This window comes from Giraffa tippelskirchi, chromosome 13, assembly GCF_054371585.1.
Source record: "Giraffa tippelskirchi isolate mGirTip1 chromosome 13, T2T-mGirTip1v1.2.pri, whole genome shotgun sequence".
NCBI lineage: Eukaryota > Metazoa > Chordata > Mammalia > Artiodactyla > Giraffidae > Giraffa > Giraffa tippelskirchi.
The window spans coordinates 100,731,983-100,759,815 of record NC_137287.1 but is presented as its reverse complement, the minus strand read 5'-3'; the positions used below and the strand labels follow the sequence as shown (position 1 = coordinate 100,759,815).

General features: G+C 45.4%; 3 protein-coding genes and 1 non-coding gene across 6 annotated transcripts in view; 3 read left to right on the top strand and 1 right to left on the bottom strand.

The window, feature by feature from the left end:
• Positions 1-27,833, top strand: part of RBM38 (RNA binding motif protein 38) — a 124,326-nt gene that overhangs the window by 89,456 nt on the left and 7,037 nt on the right. The window lies entirely within an intron of this gene.
• On the bottom strand, positions 270-26,327 carry CTCFL (CCCTC-binding factor like). Of its 2 annotated transcripts, none has more exons than XM_081559327.1 (11): positions 25,945-26,327; positions 24,809-25,385; positions 23,830-24,055; positions 21,765-21,932; positions 21,325-21,458; positions 16,535-16,655; positions 15,845-15,994; positions 12,584-12,744; positions 11,014-11,196; positions 2,944-3,064; positions 270-2,079 (listed from the first exon to the last, which is right to left on the bottom strand). In XM_081559327.1, the coding sequence occupies exons 1-11, from the start codon at positions 26,004-26,006 to the stop codon at positions 1,931-1,933; spliced, it is 2,052 nt and encodes a 683-aa protein (XP_081415453.1). In that variant the 5' UTR covers positions 26,007-26,327; the 3' UTR covers positions 270-1,930. The 2 variants fall into 2 exon arrangements, with proteins under 2 accessions (XP_081415453.1, XP_081415454.1); XM_081559328.1 differs by having other exon boundaries at positions 270-2,076.
• Positions 17,188-17,260, top strand: TRNAW-CCA (transfer RNA tryptophan (anticodon CCA)). The gene has a single exon. It is a non-coding gene; the product is annotated as a tRNA-Trp (tRNA).
• PCK1 (phosphoenolpyruvate carboxykinase 1) overlaps positions 26,134-27,833 on the top strand; it is a 42,763-nt gene continuing 41,063 nt past the window's right edge. Inside the window, exon 1 of the mRNA XM_081559329.1 lies at positions 26,134-26,159. The gene's annotated coding sequence lies outside the window, so the exon portion shown is untranslated. The remainder of the gene's footprint in view (positions 26,160-27,833) is intronic.

Genomic DNA, 27,833 nt, shown 5'->3' with positions numbered 1-27,833 from the left:
CACCTTCTGGCTATGGTGAACACAGGTGTACAAGTATCTCTTCAATCCCCTGCTTCAATTCTTGGGTCTATCCCCCAAACTGCTGCATCACGTGGTAATTCTGTTTTTAATTTTTTGAGGAACCAGCATACTTTTCCCATAGCATCTAGCATCTGCACCATTGTACGTGCTCACCAACAATGCACAAGGGTTCCAGTTTCTCCACCTCCTCATTGGGCGAAGAAAACCTTTTTTAGAACTGTCATTCACACGTAACAAAAGATAGCAAATTTGACTCAATTCATTTTATTGAGTTTTGCAAAAACATCTTTAAACAACAGTCAAAGAATAAGAAAGTATTACAGAAGTTCAAATAGATCCAATTGTAGCATACAGCAGAGCATGGGATTTAAGTCTTATTGTGTGATCTCAATTAATTCACTGTCATAAAATGAAAATACTGTCTTTCCTGCTAGGAAATTGCTTCCATATGTTCACCTTACATGGGCCTTCTGAACTTGGGGTATTTTAACAGCAGATCAGCATTTTAAGAATTTGAATTTAGTTAATTAGATGGGAGAAATTCTTTTACAATGTATATGTACATCAAATTGTTTATCAAGTCATCACAAGGTATACTTTAAAAACCTTACAATTTTGTCAATTACATCTCAATAAAGCTAAAAAAAAATTTAGGGCCTATCAATGATTTTAAAATATGGGGGAGGGGAAGAGTTCATAGCAAAAGCAGTTGCTGAGCTAAGAAGAAAAATATGACTCAGTATAAAGAATGTTCTTGTTTAGTTGCTGTCATGTCTGACTCTTTTGCAATCCCATGGACTGTAGCCCACCAGGCTCCTCTGTCCATGGGGTTCTCCAGGCAAGAATACTGGAGTAGATTGCCATTTCCTTCTCCAGGAGCTCTTTCCCACCCAGGGATTGAACCCGAGTCTCCTGCATTGGCAGGCGGGTTCTTTACCCTGAGCCTCATGGGACACCCTCACTATAAAGATAGGTACTAGTTAATTTTAAGTAAAAGAGGCATTTCATGTGCTACTCAAATGTGGGAAAATTCAATTGGCAAAAGAGAAATACTCATTATAGGGAGCTCTGAAAAAGTACAAATTCTTTAGAGGTACACATTAGCATTATCAGATTTTTATGTTTTTTCTCTGCCAATTATTTAAAAAATATAAACAAAGGTGTTTTAGCAAAACAAAAGGGTGGCCAATTGATCTAGTAACTAATAAGCAATAATGGAATGTAATGGGGGGAGGGATTTCATACATGCCAAAGAATGACATGAAGAATGCAAAATCTAAACTCGAGTCTTGCTCATCAACTAAAGTAAAAAATTTACTCATCATTTTCCAGTTTAGAGTTTCTTATTTCTATTCAGCTTTTAAAATAACATTAAGATATTTCATGTTGAATTTAAAACTAACTAAAAGCATTACATTTTATTATATGACATTAAATTTAGCTTTAAATTTTATGGAAAATTTATTTATATTAAAAAAATGGACATAAAAGGAGTCTTTAATGTTAAAACTTATAATATCAGAAATATCATGGGTGTGTACAATGTAACCTATAGTTTCCCATGTTTGACACTATTTGCTGAAGCACTAAATAGTCTATACTATGATGGAAATAACTATTATCCAAAAATTATTGCTTGGTCATCATGGGCCAAGTTGTCTGCATCAAGTAAATGAATTCACAGGTTTGAGGTTTTATCCTCCAATTCAGGATTTGGGCCCTTATCAAATACCTGCAATGTTTTGCAACATCCAGTTGAAAACAGGCAAACAATTCTAGGTACTACCACAAGCTCTAGAAAAAACTATGATAATTTGCTATGATGAATTCAATTGTTTCAAACACAGTGCTAAAACCTTGTAACTCTATTTAAGAATTCCGTGGCTGTGAGACTGAACCCTGCCTCCTATCACTTATCCATCAAGGCTAGGATCATGTCACAGGTCAGGTCTTCCTCCAGGTCTTCACCTCCGGTCTTGGCTTCTATGAAGTCAATGGGCACCATCTCTCCCGGGTACAGCTCTCCACTCACCAGGGATACCTCCTCGGCTCTGGCTTCTTGGGGAAAAAGGCACAGGGTTGGTATATTTAAAATAAAGCTGAGAAATTAAAACTGATAGATGGTGCAACTGTATCTGGGAAGTGACTGCTGAATTTTTAGCACAGCAGTAAGCGTTTTAGAAAGCAATCCTTCCGTTATAGAACAGTACAAATGTGCTGCTGGAGAAGACTCCTGAGAGTCCTCTGGACAGCAAGGAAATCAAACCAGTCAATCCTAAAGGAAATCAACTGGGAATACTCATTGGAAGGACTGATGCTGAAGCTGAGGCTCCAATACTTTGGCCTCCTGATGTGAAGTGCTGGAAAAGACCCTGATGCTGGGAAAGATTCATGGCAAGAGAAGGGGAAGGCAGAGGACGAGATGGTGGATAGCATCACCAACTCAATGGACATGAATTTGAGCAAGCTCCAGGAGATAGTGAAGGACAGGAAAGTCTGACGTGCTGCAGTCCATGGGGTCACAGAGAGTCGGACACGACTGAGTGACTAAACAATGACAACAACATGGTCATTTGCTGTAGCAGCCCCAGGAGATGGACACGGTGCCCAGCAGCTCCATCAGGCCCAGGGACAGTCCACCAGGGTGGCCAAGGACGTCACCGCCTGGCTCACACGTCCAGCCAGGACCCCATGAGACAGGGGTGTGTATCCACCAGGCCCCAGGCTCATTCCTCTCCGATTCCTCACTGTCATCATCACCTCCACTTTACCAACCCACCCACTGTGGTGGCAGTAGCAACACCTGGCGCCTGCCGGGGTCGGGCACTTAGGGTTCCCTTTCACAGTAACTCCCAGCACCCTGGGAAACGTACAACCAGAAACCACTGTCGAAAAAAACCCGATTGGTTTAAAAGGAGGTACCGTCTTCCTTGGCTGGCTCTCTTGGGTTGGCGGGCTTCCTCTTCATTGTTCTTTCTTTTTCCACGGTGGTCGGCTTTTCTTGCCCAGAGTTACATTTTTCCGAGTGTCTCTGCATGTTGCTCTGTAGGGGGAGACGGAAACGACATGGCAGGGAGGCAAGTCATTGTTGTCAGGAACGGCCTGGAAAACCCACGGCTAAAGAGACAGGACCCTGGAAAACCCACAGCTAAAGAGACAGGACCCTGGAAAACCCACGGCTAATGAGACAGGACCCTGGAAAACCCACAGCTAAAGAGACAGGACGTAGGGAAAAGCGCATGCCGCGCATAGTTTGTACAAACAAGACAACTTTTTAAAGGAGACTGCTTTCTGTTGTGTTTAGGTCTAGCCAAAATCCAGCTCATCTTTAAATATTTTAAAAATCATAGGCGTCAGTGAGAAGACAAAATTTATTTTTCTGGACTGTTTTTACTCTATGAAGCGAGGCTTGAAAAATTCAATAGATTGTATCCTGGATTTTATGCAAATCAATGATATACCATGTACATTTCACTGTGCTGTCAGCTTCCCCCTGGAAGGTATTAAGACCGTACAACATCTGGAGTTAAAAAGGCAGCTGAGAGCTTTCATATCAGACCTATTAACCATATATTTTTGTCAGCAAACACTCAGGATGATTTAAAGTAAGTGAGAACACTCACACTATCTGACAAGTTCACAAACTAAAGTAAGATATTGGCAGCATGTCATTAAATATGTCCATTATATAAAACACGCCCCTAATTTCCATTTTGACTTCAGTGTGGTGCTAAGGACCGTCCTGGTGTGTGGGGAGGAGGAGGGAGGATTCACATGTCAGGGAGGGGAAATATTATTTAAATTTCTTCCATTTCATGCTTAGCCATAGGGGTTGGAACACTGCTTCAACAGCAGACTTGAGTAGCTGGGACAGAAACTGGTCTGTGAAGCTGAAAATATTTACTTTCTGTTCCTTTACAGAAAAAAAGTGTACCAATCCTTGGTTAATAGAATGATAATGGATGTAAAACCAAGCCTTTTGGAGTCAAAGATTCTTCTGTGAATATGATAAAAGCAATGGCTCCAGCCCCAGCAAAGTTCATAAATCTCCATGTACGACTTCCCAACAATGTCACGGACTTCCCAATGTCACGAAGTTCATGGCTAAGGACCCCTGATACCAGTTCTGGATGAACAAACAAAACAAATAAAATATCCAGCCTTTAAAAAGTAAGTGGGGTAAGATTTTAAGTAAACATATCGATATTTGGGGCCTCCCAGATGGCGCCAGTGGTAAGGAACTCGCTTGCCAATGCATGAGACTTTAGACATGAGGGTTTGATCCCCGAGTCAGGAAGATCCCCTGGAGAAGGAAATGGCAACCCACTCCAATATTCTTGCCTGGAGAGTTCCTTGGACAGAGGAGCCTGGTAGGCTACAATCCACGGGCTCACAAAGAGTTGGACATGACTGAGCAACTTAGCACACATCAACATTTAGGGCCCAGAGAGCAAAGTGTAACAATACAACAAACATCCATGTCAGGGAAACGTTTCTCAAGAGAGGAGGCCCCTGGTACTCCGAATCCAGAGTGAGGGTCCTTTCTGGGGAGGAAGGGTGAGTGACATTCTGGCACCCACTCCAGTATTCCTGCCTCGAGGAATACACAGGGTCCACTGTGTGTTAAAGACAAAAGTTTGTGCATCACTTACTTTTGATTGGAGCATGATTGCTTCACACTGTTGTTAGTTTCTGCTGTGCAGCAAAGTGAGTCAGCTATGCGTGCCCGCGTGCTCAGTTGTGTCCAGCTCTTTGCGACTCTGTGGACTGCAGCCTGCCAGGCTCGTCTGTCCATGGGATTCTCCAGGCATGAATACTGGAGTGGGTTGCCATGCCCTCCTCCAGGGAATCTTCCCTACCCAGGGATTAAACCCGCGTCTCCTGTATCTTCGACATCACAGGTGGGTTCTTTACCACTGAGCCCCGGGTAAGCCTGAATCAGCTATAGGTGTATATATATCCTCTCCCTTGTGGACCTCTCTACCACCCCCATCCCACCCTTCTAGGTCATCACGGAGCACTGAGTTGAGCTCTCTGCACTATACGCAGCTTCTCACTGTAAACTGTCTTACACATGGTAGTGTATGTATGAAAATTCTACTCTCTCCATTCGTCCCACCCTCCCCTTCCCCTGCTATGTCCACTAGTCTGTTCTCTACTACTTTTAAAAAATTAAATTGAATTTGAGTATCCAGATATGCTTTCATTTATTTGCTTATTTTTTTATTTAAACACAGGTTTTTTGTTTTTTGTTTTTTTTTTTTTGGAGTAGTTTTACATTCTCAGCAAAATTGAGAGGGAGGTAGAGATTTTCTGCCTTAAAAATCCTCTGTTTTGTGCCTATTCGTTCTTCCATCAAGCCCAACCCTTGGAGGCCATTGATCTTTTTATTGTCTCCATAGTTTTGCCTTTTCCAGAAAGCCGTGTAGTTGGAATCATACAATCTGTGGTCTTTTCAGACTGGCTTCTTTCACCTAATGAGCATGTACAGTTCCTCCGTGTCTTTTCATGGCTTGATGGCTCATTCCTTTTTACCACTGAATAATATCCCACTGTCTGGATGCACCACAGTTTATGTGTCCATCCACCTACTTGAGGAAGGCTTGCTTGCTTCCAAGTTGGGCTATTATGAGTAAAGCTGCTATAAACACCCATGAGCAGGTTTGTATGTAAATATAAGCTTTCAGCTCTTTGGGGTTAAATACCAAAGAACATGACTGCTGGATTGTACTGTACATTTATTTTTGCAGGAAACTTCCAAGCCGTCTTCCAAAGTGGCTGCACTGTTTTACACTTTCACCAGCAACAAATGACAGTTCCTGTTGCTCCATATCCTTGCCAGCATCTGGTGTTGTCAGTGTTCTGGATTTTGGCTGCTCCAAAATAGGTGTGTCATGGCATCTCTCTTTTTTTTTTTAAAGTATTAAACAAAATGACTTTTATTCTAACAAGTTATTATACATGTTTAGGTAAAATAGCAATTGTTTGAATTTGCATTTCCCTGATGACATATGATGGGGAATAATTTTTCGTAGGTTTATTTGCCATCTGTATACCCTTCTGGGAAGATCATGGCGTCCGGTCCCGTCACTTCATGGCAAATAGATGGGGGAAAAGTGGAAGCAGTGACAGATTTTATTTTCTTGGGCTCCATAATCACTGAGGAGGGTGACTGCAGCTATGAAATTAAAAGACGCTTGCTCCTTGGAAGAAAAGCTGTGACAAACTTAGCGTATTAAAAAGCAGAGACATCACTTTGCTGACAAAGGTCTGTCTAGTTAAAGCTATGGTTTTTCCAGTAGACATGTACAGATGTGAGATGTGGACCATAAAGAAGGGTGAGTGCTGAAGAACTGATGCTTTCAAACTGTAGTGCTGGAGAAGACTCTAGAGAGTCCCTCAGACTGCAAAGAGATCAAACCAGTCAGTTTAGTTCAGTTCAGTCGTTCAGTTGTGTCCGACTCTTTGCGATCCCATGGACTGCAGCACGCCAGGCCTCCGTGTCCATCACCAACTTAGGAGTTTATTCAAACTCATGTCCATTGAGTCAGTGATGCCATCCAACCATCTCATCCTCTGTTGTCCCCTTCAATCTTTCCCAGCATCAGAGTCTTTTCAAATGAGTCAGTTCTTTGCATCAGGTGGCCAAAGTATTGGAGTTTCAGCTTCAGCATCAGTTCTTCCAATGAACATTCAGGACTGACTTCCTTTAGGATGGACTGGCTGGATCTCCTTACAGTCCAAAGGACTCTCAAGAGTCTTCTCTAACACCACAGTTCAAAAGCATCAATTCTTCAGTGCCCAGCTTTCTTTATAGTCCAACTCTCACATCCATACATGACTACTGGAAAAACCATAGCTTTGACTAGATGGACTTTTGTCAATCCTAAAAGAAAGAAATCAACCCTGAATATTCATTGGAAGGACTGATGCTGAAGCTACAGTACTTTGGCTATCTGGTGCGAAGAGCTGACTCATTGGAATAGACCCTGATGCTGGGAAAAACTGAAAGCAAAAGGAGAAGAGGGGAACAGAGGATGAGATGGTTGGATGGCGGCACTGACTCAATGGACATGAATTTCAGCAACCTCTGGGAGATGGTGGAAGACAAAGGAGCCTGGAGTGTCACAGACCATGGGGTTGCAAAGAGTCGGACTTGACTTAGCGACTCAACAACAATGACAAATATCTTCTTTGGTGATGTGTCTGTTAAAATCCTTGGTCCATTTTTTAATTGGGTCATTTTCTTGTGGTTGAGTTTTAAGAGTTCTTTGTATTCTGGATAAATCTTTTATCAGATGTGACATTTGCAAATATTTTCTCCTAGTTTGTAGCTTATGTGCTCATTCTTTTGACATAGTCTTTCACAGAAGTTTTTTTAATTTTATTGAAGCCCATTGTATCAGTTATTTCTCTCATGGATCATGTCTTTGGTGTTTTTTTCTATAAAGATATCACCATACCAAGGTCATCTGGAACTTTCCCCCTTATGTTATACTCTAGGACTTTTACAGCTTTTTTTTTTTTTTTTTTAACCTTTAAGTCTGTGATCCGTTTTGAGCTAATTTCTGGAAAAGTGTAAGGCTTGGATCTTGATTTTCTTTTTCTTTTTTTTGCATGTGGGTGTCCCATTGCTCCAGCATCATTTGTTCAAAAGATTCTTTTCTCCATTGTCTTGCTTTTGCTCCTTTTTCAAAGATCAGCTGATTGTGTTTTTGGAGGTCTATTTCTGGGGTCTCTATTCTGTTCCATTGATCTGTTGGTCTGTTCTTGCACCAATATCACACTATCTGAAGTTTTATTTTTTTAAATAATTTTTTATATTTAAAAAAAGTTTATTTATTTATTTGGTTGCATCGGGTCTTAGTTGCAGCAACTCAGGATCCCTTGTTGCATCCTGGGAACTCTAGAGCAGGCAGCTCAGTAGTTGTGACACCTGGGCTTAGTCGCCCTGCGGCATGTGGGATCTCTGTTCACCAACCAGGGATCGGACCTGCGTCCCTAGCACTGGAAGGCATATTCTTAACCCCTGGACCACCTGGGAAGTCCCTAAGGCTTTATATTAAGTCTTGAAGTCAGGAAGCATCAGTCTCCCAACTTCATTCTTCTTCAATATTGTGGGTCTTCTGTTCTCTCTGTAAACCTGGGAATCAGTTTGTCAGTAACCACAAAGTAACTTGACAAGACTGTGATGGGAATTGCACTGAATCTATAGGTGATACCTTGATGATACTGAATTTTCTTATCCATAAACCTGGAATATTTCTCTACTCATTTGGTTCTTCTTTGACTTCATTCATCAGAGCATTCTTCATTTCTGTTACAGTGTTATTAATCTCCAGCATTTCTTTTCAGTTCTTTCTTAGGATTTCCAGCTCAGCTTACATTGTGTGCTGCCTATTTTTTCTGTTAGAGCTCTTAGCATATGAATCATAGTTGTTTTAAACTCCTGGTCTGATAATTCCAAGGTCCCTGGCCCTCCTGATGCTCGCTCTCTTTCTTCAAATTTTTATTTATTTATTTTTGCTGTTTAGCATGCCTTTGAATTTTTTCTTGTTAGCTGGAAATGATGTACTGTATAAGAGAAACTGCTGTAAATAGGTGTGGGCTCCAAAATCACTGTGAATGATGATTGCAGCCATGAAATTAAAGGCCGAATGCTCCTTGGAAAGAAAGCTATGACAAACCTAGACAGCATATTAAAAAGCAGAGACATTACTGTGTGGACAAAGGTTCATATAGTCAAAGCTATGGTTTTTATAGTAGTCATGTACAGCTGTGAGAGTTGGACCATAAAGGAGGCTGAGTGCTGAAGAATTGATTCTTTGAACTATGGTGCTTGAGAAGAGTCTTGAGAGTCCCTTGGACTACAAGGAGGTCAAACCAGTCAATCCTAAAGGAAATCAACTCTGAATATTCATTGGAAAGACTGTTGCTGAAGCTGAAGCTGAAGCTCCAATACTTTGGTGGCCTGACATGACGAATCAACTCACTGGTAAAAGACTCTGATGCTGGGAAAGACTGAAGGCATGAGGAGAAGGGGGTGACAGAGGATGAGATGGTTGGATGGCCTTACCGAGTCAAAGGACATGAACTTGGGCAAACTCTGGGAGATGGTGAGGGACAGGGAAGCCTGGCGTGCCGCAGTCCATGGGGTCCCAAAGAGTCGGACACAACTTGGTGACTGAACAAAAACAACAAATATTCTATCAAACGGATGGGCAGCATTTTTATCTGTTTGTTAGTTGATAGACATTTGGGTAGTTTACACGTTTTAATGAATAATGCTGCTGTGAACGGCTATGTAGATATTTTTTGTGTAGCCATAAGTTTTCACTTCTTTGGGGTACATGACTAGGTGTGGAATTGCCAGGTTACATGGTAACTCGATGTTTAACTTCTTGAGGACCTGCCAGGCTATCTGACAAGGTGACTTCATCATTTAAAAATTTCACCAGTAGGGTATGAGGGGTCCAATCTCACCTCATCTTTTATTATCTGTCTTCTTTGATCACAGTTATCCTGATGGCTGTCCCATGGGGTAACTCACCGTCATTCTGCTTTGCATTTCCTTAGTGAGGAATCTTTTCACAAGCCTATTGTTTATCTGTATATCTTCTTTGGAGAAATGTCTACTTAGATCCTTTGCTTGTTTTTAATAGAATACTTACCTTTTTATTATTGAGCTGTAAAAGCTCTTCATATATTCTAGATGCAAGTCCCAATGTGCTTGCTTGAATAGGAGGAAAAGTTTCAAAACTTCCGATTTTATGTTCTGAAGGAGTCTATGAGGCTGACTTATTCTTTTCTCTGTTTTCCTGTGGTTTCTTTACAATTTCAATTCAGCATGAGTGACACTGTTTCTGGAGCACTGCCACTGCTTCTGTTTGAAATTCTGAAGTTTTAGCATTAACACTCTAAATCTGTCCCATGACACTACCCCAAAAACACAATAACCTTACCATCATCTCTTAAGAGGAAAGACAGTTTCCTCCATAAAATAGTCAAATTCAGATCATTTTAAACTTTTATAAATTTAGAGTGAAGCATACATCATATCTAGGAATCTGGCTCATCATCTCTGGTGCCTTTAAAATGTCCATAAATTGACACTTTTTTCTTTCAAAAGGGACTTATCCCCTATCCCTGGAATAGGGCCTGAATTATGTGATACATTTGCGATGAATAGAAGTAGGGTCGTGTCACTTTAAGACTAGGGGACAAAAGGCACCGCGGCTTCCTCCTTGCTATCTCTCACTCTCTCTGGTTATGAGGACACTTGAGCAGCCCAATGGAGAGGTCCACGCGGTCAGGAACTGTGGCCTAGAGCCAACAGCCGCATTGAGGGTGCCAGCTTGGAAGTGGTCCCTCCAGCCCTCGTCAAGCCTTCAAATGACTGCGGCCCTGACAACACGCTGACTGTGACCCATGAAAGACCCAGAGCCGGAACCACCCCAACTTCCTGACCCACAGAAAATGAGACAGGGCAAATGTGGGTTGTGGTAAGCCAGTGGGTTGGGGTAATTCATTATGCCATCGATAACTAATACAACATCTAAAAAATGATAAATAGAACAGTAAGTGTATTTCTTGGCATAGTACCAATGGCACGAGTCTAAGAACATCTACAAAACATATGAAAAACAGCCTTCTCTCTATGAAGTAGCCTAAACCGAATCCACAAGGACAATTCTTTAAAATGTTACCTGAGAAGCAGGAGTTCTTTAGTCTGAGGACTTCCTAAAGCCATTTTGAAAGAGTCTGTCTGCAGGACTGTCTTTTTCCACAGAAGGGAGACCACACGTTTATATAAGATTTCCAAGACTTCGTGACTCCAAAAAACTAATAACCACTTTCCTAAGGCATGACAGATGCTATCTTAAATCCTAGCAAGTTTCTATAATCAGGTTTAAACTGCCTGGGTGTGACACTGTGCCTGGGGGATCCCAGGATCTTTTCAAGGAGGATTTATTGTGACTTGAGGGAGCTTACCGAGCGGGAAAAACCTTTGCCACACTTAGGGCATTCGTAAACAGTCGGGACATAATTGGCATCGTGGTATTTCTTGAAGTGCACATTTAGAAGCTGCTGCTGTCGGAAACATTTATTGCAGGACAGACAGACAAATGGCTTCTCTCCGGTATGGGTACGCATGTGAACTGTCATATGACGTTCCTGGAAGGCAAGGAAAACAAACAGGCTTAGCTACTGACAGGAATTTTTTAGTATCAGGCATTATTTATTGTGTGTGCTTAGTCACTCAGTCGTGTCTGACTGTTTGTGACCTCATGGACTGTAGCATGCAGAATACTGGAATGGGTTGCCATTTCCTCCTCCAGGGCATCTTCCTGACCTAGGGATTGAACCTGCATCTCTTGCATTGCAGGCAGATCCTTTCCCGCTGAGCCATTGGCGAGGCCCCATTATTGACTGCATACTTTTCCCCCCTCCTCCAAAGATGTGTGCATTTTTAAGAAAAAACAAAGCCAACGCATTCTCGCATTCTCGACACAGCGCTACCACGGAAGCAGCACAGTATGGCCTCTACGAAGCAAGGTCTTACCCTGCCACCAGGTTACCAAGTTCTCACGATTAATCCCAGCCGGTCCTTCACTCCTGGGGGGATGAGGCAGACCACACTTGGAAGAGTGAAACTGAAATCAATTTCCTCTCCAGAAGAGCTCATGTATCTGCAGCCTCATTTCTATAATTATTGGCCATGATCCGAGTTTACAAAGAGCAGACAGATCCTGCAAACTTGAAAACCTATCGTTAGAGTTTCAATTCAGCGGATATTTGGGGGTCGAAGGAAGTTAAGCATCTAAACATTTTGCTGGCTATTACCCGATGGTGTTACAGCAAATCTCCGTATCGATTTAAAAATCATTGTTCTCAGCAAAGAAATCACCAGAAATTTTAACGAAGATTTATATGCGTAAGTCATTTAGGGAATCAAGACAAAAAATACAGATTCTACATACACCTGAGCCTACGTGCTGCCACCTACTGAGCCTGTGCACCTAGAGTCACGTGAGCTGCAACGAGAACCCACCGCGCTGGGAAGCCCACGCACTGCAACTAGAGAGTAGCTCCCAATTTCCACAACTTGAGAAAGGCCACACGCATCAACAAAGACCCAGCACAACCAAAAATAATAAATTAATTAAAAAACAAGACCCACAAAGGTCCTGCATGGTGTGGCTGCTCTGACTCACGTTCGGGCAGCCCCACTGCTTTTGCACCATCAGTGCCAACGTCACATAGCAAAAGGGCAGAGAGTGTGTTGGCAGCATGACTACTTAATGACAGTGACTTTGACCTTATGATTCTGGTTGGCTTCAAGGACCTCAAGGGGTCTGTGAGCCACACTTTTGAACCCACACTGTAAAAACAACTCTTGGCTCATGCACAGCTGTCTTTTGGCTATTCTGAATAGTCTCTTTTATGGAAGGCATGATTTTCCGGAATATGTTCAAAGTGAAAGAGAATCCCACTCTAGCCCTTCCTTCTTCCATCTCCCCCTACCCCCTAGCATCTGCCTGGAGTTCCTGATACACAGTACCTGCTTGCAGGCATAGCTGCAGTGTTCACACTTGAACCTCTTCTCATTTTTGTGAGTTTTCTGGTGCTGGATAAGACTGTAGCGATCGTGGAAGACAGCAGGGCAGTAACGGCATTTCATCTCTGCAGCTTCGTATGTGTGCAGGTTGCGCAAATGGACACCTAAAAGCGTCACGGAGCATCATGTACAAGAAGTTATTTTCTGTGAGGTCGATTTTCCCCTACCCTTCAAATAGCGTTTCTCAGCCTTGGAACTACAGGCAGACCTCAGAGATACTGCAGGTTCCCTTTCAGACCATTATGATAAAGCAAATAAAACAAATATTAATACATGGATGTTTTTGCTTCCCAGCGCCTATAAATCTTACGTTTATGCTAGACTATCATCTATTAAGTGCGCAGTAGCATTATGTCTAAAAAACTAGATACACACTTTAATTTAAAACTACTTTACTGCTTTAAAAAATGCTAACTGTCATCTGAGCCTTCAGCAAGTCATAATCTTTTTGCTGGTAAAGGATTTGAAATATTGTGAGATTTATACCAAAACGTGATACAGAAGTGAACAAATGCAGTCGGAAAAAAATGGTGCAAATAGACTTGCTCAATGCAGGGTTGCCACAAATGTTCAATGTGTAAAAAACACAGCATCTGAGGAGCACAATAAAGCAAAGTGCAATAAAATGGGGTCTGCTGGTAGTAACACTTGAAGCTGGCTGATGTTTTCCTGGGAGAGGTGGGGGCATTCTGGGTGCTGCAGGATGTATGTTTAGCAGGATTGCTGGCCTCCACCCTCTAGCCCCAGTCGCATCCCTTCCTCCCCAGGGTGGCAACCAAAGTGCCTCCAGATACTGCCAAATGCCCACCTCCCCAGCTGTAAAGTCATTCTCAGCTGAAAACTGCTGCTTTAAATGCACAGTGTACTGACATCTCATGCTAATATTCTTTCTCATGGAGTTAAGCACATAAGGTAGGACATATCAGACCCAACATGTTCATTAAACAAAGCACTCGGAGAACCTTGCTATGTGGGTGGATTTTTAGGATAATGTTAAGGTGGTTTTACGTGTGTGTCTGTGCACATGCTGATTGTGTCCGACCCTTTGCAACCTTATGGACTGTAGCCCACCAGGCTCCTCTGTCCACAGGGTTTCCTAGGCAAGAATACTGGAGTGGGTTGCTATTTCCTTCTCCAAGGGATCTTCCTGATTCTGGGATAGAACCTGTGTCTCCCGTTTCCTGCATCGGCAGGCAGGTTCTTTACCACTGTGTGGCCTAGGATGGTTTTACATAACAAAGATATAACCTCTGCACTTTTTGCATAATTTAAAAAAATATATATTTATTTGGCTGCACCAGGTCTTAGTTGGGGCATGCAGGATCTAGTTCTCTGATCAAGGATCAAACCTGGGCCCCCTGCATTGGGATCTCTGAGTCTTAACCACTGGACCACCAGGGAAGTCCCTAACCTCTGTATTCTGACTTAAAAGCCCAGACGTTCTGTTAGATGATTTTCCTCTAATTTTTCCTTTGTCATAATTGACAGACACACTCTACGATAATTTCTTGTCAACTGAGTCTAGCGTGAGTTGGCTTTGTGATCCTCTTTGTCAGAGGCTAAACTAAAATCAACAACTGCTGGGTGGAGGTACACACGCCAGGTGTGCCGACCCAGTCATTTAAAGAGCTTGGTATCTCCTATAGAGACAAGAAGGAAGGCTGAGCTTGTTTATAGAGCATCTCATGACATGTATGGAGGGTGTCACTGACTCAGATGGGCCATAGTCTGTATTTCTTGGTGGTGATGTTGAAAATGTCCCTTCTTGGCAACTGGCTCATGATTCACGCCCTACAAGGTCCCGCTGGGCTGAGTTTTACAAGTGACAAAGATTTTGAATGAAAAATAAAAGCTAAGGCTTCACTAAACACCTTTACCCTTTCAGAAATGTTTTCAAAATAGCGCCTCTCGTCTCTAGAATTTCTCTGGGCAAACCGGGGACTCTACCTCTGCTGGCATATTCTGAGCATCAGAGTGTTATGTGTTTTAAGAAGAGGACAGAGGCAGTGGAAACTGAGGGACCGGGAATCCTGGAACAAAGGAGAGAGGCTGGCTCGCTCACTCTCCCTGTCCCCCACCCCGGACACCAACTACAACCAGTTTCCCCTGAAGGTGGCACATGATGCCAGCTCTCCACCCGGCACTCAGAGCTACTCAAGGTATCTCCTCTGCTATGCCAGTTTACCTGGTCACAATGTGGATTTCATGTCACAGGAAGAGGACTCTTTCACTGAAGCAAGTTCCTTATGGGAAGAACCATGCCACACTTCTTGCTTTTGTACCTTCAGTTCCCAGAACTTTTCAGGGTCACAGCAGGGGGTTAAGAAAAGCTTGCCGAGTGTCACTGGACAGAACACTAATAAAAGATTCAGAACCTGCAACGAGGCCATGTCCTGGCATCCTGGTCACGGGACTCTGGGGTAAGTTCTCTTTCTGTCTCTGATCTCCTTCATCATTTGTGAAAAAACAGACCCAATATGGAGCCGAGTAACACCCGGAGGAAGCCCATTATGAGCTGAAATGCCCGTGAGAGTTCATCTGTGTACCCAGACTGGACCTGGACCTAACTCTGAAACTGCAATTATGAATATAGCCACAAGATGGCACCATAAGACCTCTGGAACACCCCCCCCCCCCCCCCAGGAGTAGTTCTTGAATTCTACTGCCTCCCTGGCATCAGGCCCAGGGCTCGTCAGATTTCCCAGAGCTGCACACAGCGCAGCCAGAAGAAGTCAGCAGCACTGACATGTATACGCTATCATGTGTAAAACAGATAGCTAGCGGGAAGCTGCTGTACAGCATAGGGACCTCAGCTCAGTGCTCTGGGGTGACCTAGAAGGGTGGGATGGGACGGGGTGGGAGAGAGGCTCAAGAAGGAGGGGATAGATGTATACATATAACTAATTCACATTGTACTGTAAAGCAGCCATGAAAAGTGAAAGTCTTCGTGGCTCTGTCATATTCGGGTCTTGCAACCCCATGGACTGTAGTCTGCCAGGCTCCTCTGTCTATGGGATTCTCCAGGCATGAATACTGGAGTGGGTTTCCATTTCCTTCTCCAGAGGATCTTCCTGATCCCGGGATTGAACCCAGGGCTCCTGCATTGCAGGCAGATTCTTCACCGTCTGAGCCACCAGGGAAGCCCAAAGCAACTACACGCCAATGAAAAAAACAATAAAGGAAGTTCCAGACGCAGACACTCACGCAGGTCGCTCTTCCTGGCGATGATGGTGGTGCAGTGTGGGCACTGGTACTTGGGGACATTCTCGCTGTGCTTCTGCAGGATGTGCATCTTCATGGTCCCGCTCTGGGTGAAGCGGGCATGGCAGATTTGGCATTCGTAGGGCTTCTCACCTGGGGCACGGAGGACAACAGTGACCCTTCACCGAGAGGCTCCACCCCGAAAACCCTGGTGCGTCCCCAAAGGACACCTGGAGCTGAAAGCCTTTCTTTCCCCCAATATTCCCTTTTCAGCTCCTTCATCCTACGTTTGACTCTCCAGTGAGCGCGAGATTCCTAAATCAAGCCAGACAACGTCACGTCCAGCTGTGTGGACAGTGGGCCAGAGGGAGCGACTCTCCTAACATCTGGTGGCTGCTCATGGTTCAAGACCCACGCGTGCCTGTGTGCTCAGTCGCCCAGTCATGTCCAACTCTTTGCGACCCCATGGACTGTAGCCCGCCAGGCTCCTCTGTCCATGGGATTCTCCAGGCAAGAATACTGGAGTGGGTTGCCATGCCCTCCTCCAGGGGATCTTCCTGAACCAGGGATGGAACCCACGTCTCTTGTGTCTCCTGCGTTGGCAGGCGGATTCTTTACCACTAGCACCACCTGGGAAGCTCTCAGAGAAAGCAATGCTTTACCTATTTGGCCTTAAGCAGGAAAAACTCCTACCTGAATGTGTTCTCATGTGCCGCTTCAGCTTGTAGGTGTCTTTGCTGGCGTAGCTGCAGAGGGAGCACTGAAAGGGGCGCTCACCCGTGTGCGAGCGGATGTGGCGCTTCAACTTGCTCGCCTGGTAAACAAATGAAAGATATTTATTGCAATGGAAACGTCAAACCTGCGGACTCTTGAATAAAGCAGCATTATAAAAGATATGTAAATGAGTCCAACGTTAACATCAGAGCCCATTTCACACCCCGGAAAACACGCTAAGCCTTTCATTTTCCTTTCTGGGTTGGATGATGTCCTTCATCTGAGTTGTGTGCATTGAGATCCTCGGGTGATAATGAGCAGGAGGATCAAGAGACTCTCATCTTCAGCTTTGCTTTGCCAGAGAAGGTGAAAATCCAGACGCTCAGTGCAGACACAATTTTATTTTCATTTCTAAGGCAACATCCTCTCAAAAGCGGCAAAGTTTAGATTGTGCTGCAGAAGCGTGGAGGCCACAAAACTATTGTTTGTGTAAATAGAGAAACTTGAAACATGAGCTCTTGAATGGACCTGCGTCTGTTGGAGGCACTTCACAGCTCCAAGTCCTGTGGACCCTAAACAGCCCAGGGATGGAGGAAAGCCTTCTTGGTAATTAAGAAGAGGTTCCAGGGACTTCCCTGGTGGTCCAGTGGCTAGGACTCTATGCTCCCAATGCAGGAGGCCCAGGTTCAATCCCTGGTCGGGGAACTGGATCCCACATGCCACAACCCGCAGCGAAGACTGAAGATTCCGTGTGCCGCAACTAATGCCTCGAGCAGTCAAATAGCTATCTTTTAACAAAAGAATAGGTTCCTCGTGGCAGTAGTTTCTCCATGAGAAGTAACTTTAAAAAAATTATTGATTTTATGTTTGAATGCATTGGGTCTTTCTTGCAGTGCGTGGGCTTTCTCTACCTGCAGAGAGCGAGGGCTACTCTCTAGTTGCGGTGCACAGGGCTTCTCATTGCAGTGGCTTCTCTTGCTGTGGTGCATGGGCTCTGGGTGCACAGCCTTCAGTAGTTGTGGTGCATGGGCTTAGTTGGTCCGTGGCATGTGGAATCTTCCCAGATCAGGGACTGATCCAACCCGGGTCCCCTGCATTGGCAGGCAGATTCTTATCCCCTGTACTGCCAGAGAAGTAACTTTTAAGTGGAAGAAAAGTAACATTTAAGTAGAAAAAAAATACACTACATTCTAAGTTAATTAGAATGTATGTATCCTACTCAATTAAAAGGCAGACACGCCTCTCATTTGATCATTTTTTTGTGTGTGTGCCTATTTTATTACCTTCAAGAACTGTTCTTACTCTGTAATCACTTATTTTGGGCCTTTATCTACCTTTAGTAGAACAGAAGGTAATTACCCATGCCTGGAATACAGATGTCAGAAAGCCCTGAGCAGCCTCTTTGTAATCTTAGGAGGGCTGCACTTGCCTGGGTTCCCTAATGTGCGGCAACTACACACAAGCCTGAAGAACATTCTAGAACAGAGGAAGACTTGGAAAACAAGAGCCAAACCAAAAAAAATTCAGCTTTTAGATTTTCATTTTTATTTATTTTTGGTTGGACTGGGTCTTCGTTGCTGTGGGCAGGCTTTCTCTAGTTGCAGTGAGTGGGGGCTACTCTTTGTTGCAGTGTATTGGCCTCTCATTGCGGTGGCTTTTCTTGTTGCAGAGCACAGGCACTAGGCTCACGGGCTTTGGGAGTTGCGGCATATGGGCTCAGTAGTTGTGGCCCACAACTAGTAGCTCTGTGGCTTGTGGGATCTTCCCAGACCAGTGATCGAACCCCTGCATTGGCAGGCTGATTCTTTATCTACTGCGCCACTAGGGAAGTCCCAGCTTAGATTATTAGAAGAAAAAAAGATATCTTTGAGGGTACCAGAAAGCAAAACAAAAAGAACTTTTAAAATCATAGCATGAGAGGCTTGATAAGTTGCATGGTGTGAATGATCAAAGAAAAGTGTCAGGCACGTAGTCGTGTCCGACTCTGTGATCCCATAGACTGTAGCCTGCCAGGCTCCTCTGTCCATGGAATTCTCCAGGCAAGAATATTGGAGTGGGTTGCCATTCCCTTTTTCAGGGGATCTTCCTGACCCAGGGATCGAACCCAGGTCTCTTGCACTGCAGGCAGATTCTTTACTGCCTGAGCCACCAGAGAAGCCCATCAAAGATGCCTGTGTGTAAACCTTCTCTGGATGGCTGTGACAGTGAAGATGGGGAAAGAGGGGAGTTCAGAAGCTGCTGTACCTGTACCCCAGCCTTCCTCACTCCTGCTGGCACTGTATAGGGGTGATGTCAGGGAAGGGACTCGGGCTACTCCCCCTTAGAGCAGACCAGCATGCTAGACTTCGAAAATGCAAAAAATAAGAACAACGACAACAAGGTGATGGCCACAGCAGAGGGTCAGTGTATCGAGGCCGACCCCGGAGATGGGTCTCAGCAAACCTGGGAAGTATGTGCTGAGAACTGGTAGGACAGCAACCAAAAGTCCATGCCACGCTTATGACCCTCAGATGGCTTCATTCTGTGAAACCCCACATTTGTGTTTTTGAAATGCAGCAGGAGCCTATACTTCTCTGGTGGCTCAGACGGTAAAGAATCTGCCTGCAATGCAGGAGACCCGGGTTCGATTCCTGGCTTGGGAAGATTCCCTGAAGAAGGGAAAGGCAACCCACTTCAATATTCTTGCCTGGAGAATTCCATGGACAGAGGATCCCAGGGGGCTACAGTCTATGGGGGTCACAAGGAGTATGACGCCTGAGCCACTCACACTTTCACTTTCAGGATCCTACGGTCCTTGCTCCCCCAACATGTCCTCTGCCTGCCTTTTGTCTGTAGAAAACTTTAGTCAAGGAATAAGTTTAACCAGAGAGTGAGAAATGCTGAAACAAACAAAAAACAAAGTCAAAAGAGACTAAATAATAATGACATACTCATTAAGCATAGTGAAGGACCTTCAGTTCTTTCTCAAGGGTTATGGATAACATTCTGGGCCATATCCTGTGAACTGTCTTACAGATACTAAAACACCAGGTAGAAAAGTTACTACATGAAGACCAGTTACTACGTGGCACCCAGGACATGAGCTGCCACAATGCTGAGAATTGGCCTCAAAGAAATGGGAACAAAGGGACCCTAGAACTGAAGATTAACTGTACCTAAAACAACCAAGATGATGCTGGTCTGACCTCTGATGACCAATCTGAGGAAGACTGTTACAGATGACTGCCGTTTCTGCATGTAGCTCCCCTGCCACCAACTCTGTCTATAAAGGTTCTCACCCTCTGCTTGTCGGGGTGGGGGGAGTTGGCCTTTGGACAGATGTCCGCCACCCTCTCCCCCAAGTTGCTGGTGGTGGTGGTTTATTCGCTAAGTCGTGTTCAACTCTTGTGACCCCATGGACTGTAGCCTGCCAGACTCCTCTGTCCATGGGAGTCTCCAGGCAAGAATACTGGGGTGGGTTGCCATTTCCTTCTCTAGGGGATCTTCCCAACTCAGGAATCGAACGTGGGTCTCCTGCATTGCAGGCAGATTCTTTACTGACTGAGCTACGCCAGCACCTGAAATAAAGCAAACTTTCCTTTCCACCAACCTGGCCAGTTTATTGGCTTTTAAGCAGCGAGTAGCTAGATCCCACACACACTCTTTTGGTTACATTTTCATTATACAGTTTCAACCTTTAACTCAGATATGAAACAATTTTTAAAAATAGTAATAGCAAAAAAAAAAAAATTATTTTTGGAATCAAATTCTGACACTGTCTGTGAAATTTCCTAGTTGATGAAACACAGTTGCATCACTACTGCATTTAAACTTTCGCTGTCCCCTTTGGCTTAGTTGAGTTTGAGTGTCTTTTCCTTGCCCAGTGGGCTCAGGACCCAGCATGTGCTGTACTGGACAGTGGAGTCCTTAAAACTTGCAGAAAAGTGACATTCAAAAGTAACTGTTGTCCAGTGGCTAAGAATCCACCTTGCAATGCGGGGGACACTGGTTTGATCCCTGGTCCGGGAGGATCTCACATGCCATGGATCAGCTGGGTCTGTGAGCCACAACTACTGAGCCTGTGCTCTCCAGCCCGGGAGCCACAGTTACTAAAGCCCACACGCCCTAGAGTCTGTTGCTCCACAACCAGAGAAGCCTGTGCACCGCTCCTAGAGGGTAGCCCCCACTCACTACAACTAGAGAACACCCGTGTGCAGCAACGAAGACCTGGCACAGACACAAATAAAAATAAATCAATCAAAAATTAAAAAAAGTAACGGTACTCTTCTGCTGTCATTTCACTGAGGATGAGCTCAGTTTTCTGGAAGGTATAAATAAACCAATCTAGTTGAAATGATCATGACAAAACTGAAGATTGAAAAAGGTGGTCTCTGTCCTTAAGAGCAGAAATGGCCATGTTTGAATCTTTAAACAAGTTGCTATGCACTGAACCAAGTACCACTGAGGAAAGCTCAAAGATTTCAGCAAAAATTCAAACCGGATCTGTGTTCTGTGTTACGGCAAATACATTTTGATTTTGTGGAATGAGTGCTACATGGACTGCTGGGTAGAATGTTTAAACAAGTATAAGAATTATTTCTCAAGGACCATAGATTACTTGTAATCTGTACACCATAATATATTACTTTCACTAGTGGTATCAAAAAAAAAAAGAAATCATGTTTTAAAAATTAAATTTGGAAACAAGAAAGATATTGGAAGAGATTCTATTACCAGTTTGATTTACAGAAACTTCTTAATAAGACACTAAGTACAAAGAGTGAACTTACTTCTACACTAGCATACTTGCACACGGAACATTTAAAGGGTTTCTCGTGAGTGTGTTTGTAACGTCTGTGGCGGACGAGTTCTCCACTGGTGACGAATGCCATGTCACAATCACCACACTTGTGGGGCCTGGTTCCTGTAAAATCACACAGTTTATTCTTTCAAACAAGATTTAACAACAATTTTTCTAAGCAATTATAACGTAGAAATGATAGTGTCAAAATGCTTTAAAAATCCAGAAGAGGCTCTTTAAACCAAATGCTCCAGAGAGATATGAGAAAAATCTTTGGACCATCCAATGTTTTTAATCAAAATGGAAGAAACAAAGACAAAACTAAAGTCTAAAAAAAGACTCCATTTTAATATAGAAACAGGTGGATCTGCCTTCTTACGCAAGCCTCAATACACATCCTGCAAGGGAAAGACCCCCTCAGCTATTTACCTGTATGGGTGTTGACATGATTCCGAAGGAGGGTGACTGTACGGAAAGCTTTCAGGCAGAGGTGACACACGTGGGGCTTTTCCGTGCTGTGAACTTTCATATGACGATTGAAATTAGAAATTCTAGAAGAGGTGAACTTGCAGAAGTTGCAGTGGAAGGTTCGTTTTACTTTTGCAGGAGGGAGAGACAACATTAATGTGTTTGTAAACATTTTTCTTTAGGTGTTCAAATTCCACTTAAATACATCAAAGTAACTTGGCACATCCTTTTTTTTTTTCTTTAACCTAATGTGGTGACCCAACAAAAGACAATCCATGCAAACGGTAACCAAAAGAATAGCAGAGCTGGGTGGCTATACTAACAGACGAAATAGACTCTGACAAAAACTGTTACAAGAGACAGATAAGAACGTAATGCGGGGCTTCCCGGGTGACTCAGTGGGAAAGAATTCACCTGCCAATGTAGGAGACATGGGGTTCGATCCCTGATCCAGGGAAGATCCCACCTGCTGCAGAGCAACTAAGCCCACGTACCACAACTACTAAAGCCCGCACACCCTAGATCCTCTGCTCCACAACAAAAGAAGCCACCACGATGAGATGCCTGCGCATCGCAGCTAGAGAGTAGTCCCTGCTCTGCTGCAACTAGAGAAAAGCCCTCGCAGCCAAAAATAAATAAGCAAGCATTTTTAAATAGAACATAATATAAGAGTAGAAGAGTCAAATCATCACAAAGATATAACAATTATAAACACACGTGCACCTAATAATAGGTCCCCAAAATACTTGAAGCAAAAACTGAAAGAACTGAAAGTAGGAAGAGAGCCTTCAATAGCAGCTGGAGACTTCAACAACCCACTGTCAACAATGAAGGTCACACCTAGACAAAACATCATCCAGGAAACAGAAGCTCAACATAAATCTAGTTGACAGAATAGACTTCTGTGAACACTCCACTCAACAAGAGCAGAATATACATTCTTCACAGGTGTATATGGAACCTTTGCCAGGAAAGACAATAGGGTAAACCAGAAAACAAGTGTCAATTAATTTTAGAAGACAGAAATAATCAGCCCTTTGACCATCACAGACTGAAGTCAGAAATCAATAAAAGAAAGAAATTTGGAAAATTCACAAATATATAGAAGTTAAACAACATACTCCGAAAGGACCAATGGGTCAAAGAAGAAATTGCAAAATACTTTGAGATGATGCTAACCACAAGTAAGAAGGGACAATGGTGGCAGTGTGGTTTTCTAAACTGAATCACTTTTTAGCCCTGACCAACTGTTGCTAGAAGGAGGAAATAGCCAAAGGTGGCCAGATACAGCTTTTTATAAAAGAGCTAAAAGTTGAAATTTCAAGGGTGAAATCTCTTGATTTAGATAAGAGAGAAACTAAACTTTTTTAAAACCTGAACAAATAATTTTTGAGGGTCAGGTTTATCCTCTTTCCTAACCTCACCTAAACATCCCCTCCCCTTACAAGATGTCTTGGCTGCCTTCCGGGCATCACTCTGTCCATCTCCCAGTGCTGACACACTTGCTTTGGTCTCCATCAGACCTCCCAACCCCCAGGGTTGCCAAGTAGGGAGCAGATGGGGCCCAAGCTTCTATCTGTTGCTGTTGTTTAGTCGCTAAGTCGTTTCCGACTTTTTGCAACCCCATGGATTGTACCTGCCAGGCTCCTATGTTCAGGGGATTTCCCAGGCAAGAATACTGGAGTGGGTTGCCATTTCCTTCTCTAGGGCATCTTCCCAACCCAGGGATCACACTTGTGTCTCCTGCACTGGCAGGTGTATTCTTTACCACTGAGCCACCTTGGAAGTCCAAGCTTCTATTTAAGTGCACCTAAGTAGAAAGGAGTCTCTGTACTATGCTTTTAAAACATTTGGTCACACACCACAAAACTTTTGCATTTGCTTCATAATACAGAGTTCAAAATTTCCTGCCATTCTGAAAACGACTAAAGCAACCACTACAAACTCAAAGTGCCATCTCCCCCACTAAAGAGAATCAGTTGCCCTGTTGTTTGCAGAGCTTCTTGCAACAAATGAACTGGCCTACCGTTTGCCTTTTTTTGATTTTTCGTAGTGCTGGGTTTTTCGAGGTGTGCTTGACCCAGCTCAGGTTTCTCTTTTTGTTCTTCCATATTTAAGTTTGAAAATGTCAGAACAATTTCATTTCTTCCTTCATCTCCTGGCCTTGCTTCCACAAGAAAAAACTGCTCTTCTGTTTTTTCACTGAATCCACCTTCAGCCAGCAGCTGTTCCTCTTCCTGACCTTTCTGGAGCTAATACACGAAAAACAAGTATTCAAACAAGTACAATACCATTAATTACAGCCTGATTTAACTCTTTGCCTTGATGAAACCACAAAATCCATAGAGGAAAACACAAAAAAGAACAGAAAATTGCCCATTGCAACCAAAATGAATAAACTGTAATTATTAAGCATCAAGGGTTTGAATGGAACCTTAATACAGTTTAAAAATACAACGGATCTTATCGTATTCTAATTAGTTTAACTTCTTAAACTCTAAAAAAACCGCACAAGTTCCTCCATGATTTTTCTGGGACATATTTTTATTGTGTTTAATTTTGTCTTTTTTTTAAGTTTTTCTTTTTGGATGTGGACCATTTTTAAAGTCTTTATTAAATTTGTTAACATATTGCTTCTATTTTATGTTTTGGTGTCTTGGCCGTAAGGTATATGGGATCTTAGCTTCCAGGAATCAAACTGCACCCCCTGCATTGAAATGAGAAGTCTTAACCACTGTCCACCTGAGAAGTCCCTGTGTTTAAAATACAAAATTTAAACTGCTTATCCATATGTAATATTGCACAAGTTAGTCGCTCAGTCATTTCTGACTCTTTGCGACTCCATGGACTATAGCCCACCAGGCTCCTCTGTCCATGGGATTCTCCAGGCAAGAGTACTGGAGTGGGTAGCCATGCCTTTCTGAGGGATCTTCCCAACCCAGGGAAGGAGAACTCTAAAAAATAGTTTTCTGGCTCCCCCTTCCTTTTCTTAAAACCAGATGTACCTTTATGGATCCAGTGCTTTCTTCCAGGCTCACTGCAGACTTATATTCTTCACTGGCCCCAGTCACATTCTCCTCCAGAAGCTGAAATTGCATCACCTGCATCTCCTGCAGCGAGTATACCTCCTCCTGGACATTGAGGACACACTGGCGCAGGCTCTGCTGGGGCGCCTCCGCAAGCCACACCAGCGACTGCACCCCACTACCAGCCTGGTGCACTGTCACCTGCCTCTCGTCCTCCTGCTGGGGATCCAGCCAGCTGAGGTCCTGCAGTTCAGCCTCTTCCAAGGGGAAGTGCACGGTCTGCAGGGTCAAGATGTGCCTCTCGCTCTCCTCCGGGGCAGCCAGCACCAGCTCTGGCACCTCTTCCAGGATCGTGGTCTGGAGGGGCCCCTGAGCACTCTCCACCTCCAAACCCGCAGAGCCCGACTGTTGCTTTACTTGGCACACCTCGTCATTTTCCTCTTCCTCTTCCTCCTTCTCCTCCAGAGCCCTGTCTTGTATCAACTCTGGTTCTTTGATTTGGGTGAACTGCTCAGGGGGGTCAGAGAGCTCAGCCCCTGCCATCATGACTCCGCCTCTGTCAGAGAAAGAAGCAAGCCTGTCTGAGTGGGCACAGTAGGGGGTTCAGCCTACTAGGCGTTGGGGATGATCAAGGCCCAATCAGGACTAAGTTAACTCAGCCTAGGCTGAGAAGGGGCTGAGGCTAAGCAGGATTTAGGCTAAAGTAGGTGTTTGTCTAGAAGATTCTAGAACCAAAAGATTTGAGACTGGCCAGGCTTTCAGCAAATGCACATTCCAGGTCCAGAAGGGTGGCTTGAACCAGCTTCCCACCAGGGCACAATTACAGACTGAGCACCCTTTGAGCCATGGAGGCTTCAGGCCTAGGGCCTCTACCCACGCAGCCTTGGCCTTCAGGCCTCAGGCTCACCACATGCCCCCTCCAGGCCTGGGGCATCTTTCCGTCCCTGGACCACCTCTCCCCGCTTGGCCCCTCCATGGCTGGGCCCCTCCCCCACCTCTGTGGTGCAGCTCTCAGGAACCTTTCCCACCATCCCGCCCACTCCCACTCCTGCGCCCACGCGGAGCAGCTCCTCCGGAGGAGGCTGGAGTCTGGCCCCCCTGGGGAGGATCCTCACCCAAGAAGCGTAGCCTGGACGTGCAGCCCGTCAAGCCCACTGGAATCCGCCTCATGCCGCATGCTTGCAGGCCACTGCCTGCTGCTGCCAGCCGATTGGGTGCGAGGGTAAAAGATGGCAGTGCGCAGGCGCAGAGCGGGGAAGGGGGGCGCAGCATGCAAGGGGCGTGGCCTGGGGAGAGGATGATGGAGGAGGCAGAAAGTGAGGGAGAGGAGGTGAGAGCTGTCTGGGGAGCTGCAGGTAGTGCTGAGACAATGGCCAGTGGGGATGGATGAAGGGAGAGTGGAGGGAGACCTACAAAGGGCACTGAGACGAGGGGCGAGCTGAGGGGGCAGCGTGGAGGAGACCTGCAGGGGGCGCTGAAACCACGTGGGGAAATGGATGGGGGCGTGGAGGGGGACCTGCAGGGGGCGCTGAGACCACGTGGGGAGATGGATGGGGGCGTGGAGGGGGACCTGCAGGGGGCGCTGAGACCACGTGGGGGGATGGATGGGGGCGTGGAGGGGGACCTGCAGGGGGCGCTGAGACCACGTGGGGGGGATGGATGGGGGCGTGGAGGGGGACCTGTGGGGAAATGGATGGGGGACTGGAGGGCGACCTGCAGGGGGCGCTGAGACCACGTGGGGAGATGGATGGGGGCGTGGAGGGGGACCTGCAGGGGGCGCTGAGACCACGTGGGGGGATGGATGGGGGCGTGGAGGGGGACCTGCAGGGGGCGCTGAGACCACGTGGGGGGATGGATGGGGGCGTGGAGGGGGACCTGCAGGGGGCGCTGAGACCACGTGGGCGGATGGATGGGGGCGTGGAGGGGGACCTGCAGGGGGCGCTGAGACCACGTGGGGGGATGGATGGGGGCGTGGAGGGGGACCTGCAGGGGGCGCTGAGACCACGTGGGCGGATGGATGGGGGCGTGGAGGGCGACCTGTGGGGAAATGGATGGGGGACTGGAGGGCGACCTGCAGGGGGCGCTGAGACCACGTGGGAGGATGGTTGGCGGACTGGAGGGTGACCTGCAGGGCGCGCTGAGACCACATGCAGGGATGGATGGGGGCATGGAGGGGGACCTGTGGAGGGATGGATGGGGGCATGGAGGGCGACCTGCAGGGGGCGCTGAGACCACGTGCAGGGATGGATGGGGGCATGGAGGGGGACCTGTGGAGGGATGGATGGGGGCATGGAGGGCGACCTGCAGGGGGCTCTGAGACCACGTGCAGGGATGGATGGGGGCATGGAGGAGGACCTGTGGAGGGATGGATGGGGGCATGGAGGGCGACCTGCAGGGGGCTCTGAGACCACGTGGGGGATGGATGGGGGCGTGGAGGGCGACTTGCAGGGGGCGCTGCGACCTGGGAGACGATAGATTTTGGGGCAATGGGAGAAAGTCAAGAATGAACTGAGGGAGTTTTGACAGATGGAATGGGTTGAAGAGAGAAGAGGAAACTCTTAGGAGGATCTTGAGGCCTGAGCTGGCGTCCGCGGTGGATGGTGGAGGAAAGCAAGGGCGGGAGCAGAGGGAGGAAATATGGTGGGTGTGATGGAGAACGGGAGGGAGCTCAGGACATGATGGTGGGGAGGTGAGAAACGGAAGTCAATGGAGTAGAATACTGGGGGGGGGGGCAGAAAGGGTGCGTTGTAGGGGCGATGGGAAGAGGAGAGTTTAAACTCAGAAGGAGCCATGGTGCATCAGCTACGTGTCCCTGAATTGTTCGCTTTCAAGGGGTTACTTTCTGTTGGAATTTCACCTCAGTAAGTTCTTTTTAATGGAGATGACTGATTTTCGATTTCTCCAGAAGGAATTCAGTCTCCACTAGATACAAATAAATACAAGTTTGGAGCCAACAGATGATTAAAATCATTTTCAGTTCACTCATTTTTTTTTTTTTTTTAAG

Bases quoted from the DNA above. Each gene is read 5' to 3' on its own strand.
- CTCFL (XM_081559327.1), bottom strand. From the start codon at position 26,006: ATGCGGCATGAGGCGGATTCCAGTGGGCTTGACGGGCTGCACGTCCAG. The intron at 25,386-25,944 runs GTGAGGATCCTC...TTTCTCTGACAG, and splicing joins GTCCAGGCTACGCTTCTTGG to AGGCGGAGTCATGATGGCAG. The intron at 11,197-12,583 runs GTACTGTGTATC...CTTGCCTTCCAG, and splicing joins GCAGCTATGCCTGCAAGCAG to GAACGTCATATGACAGTTCA.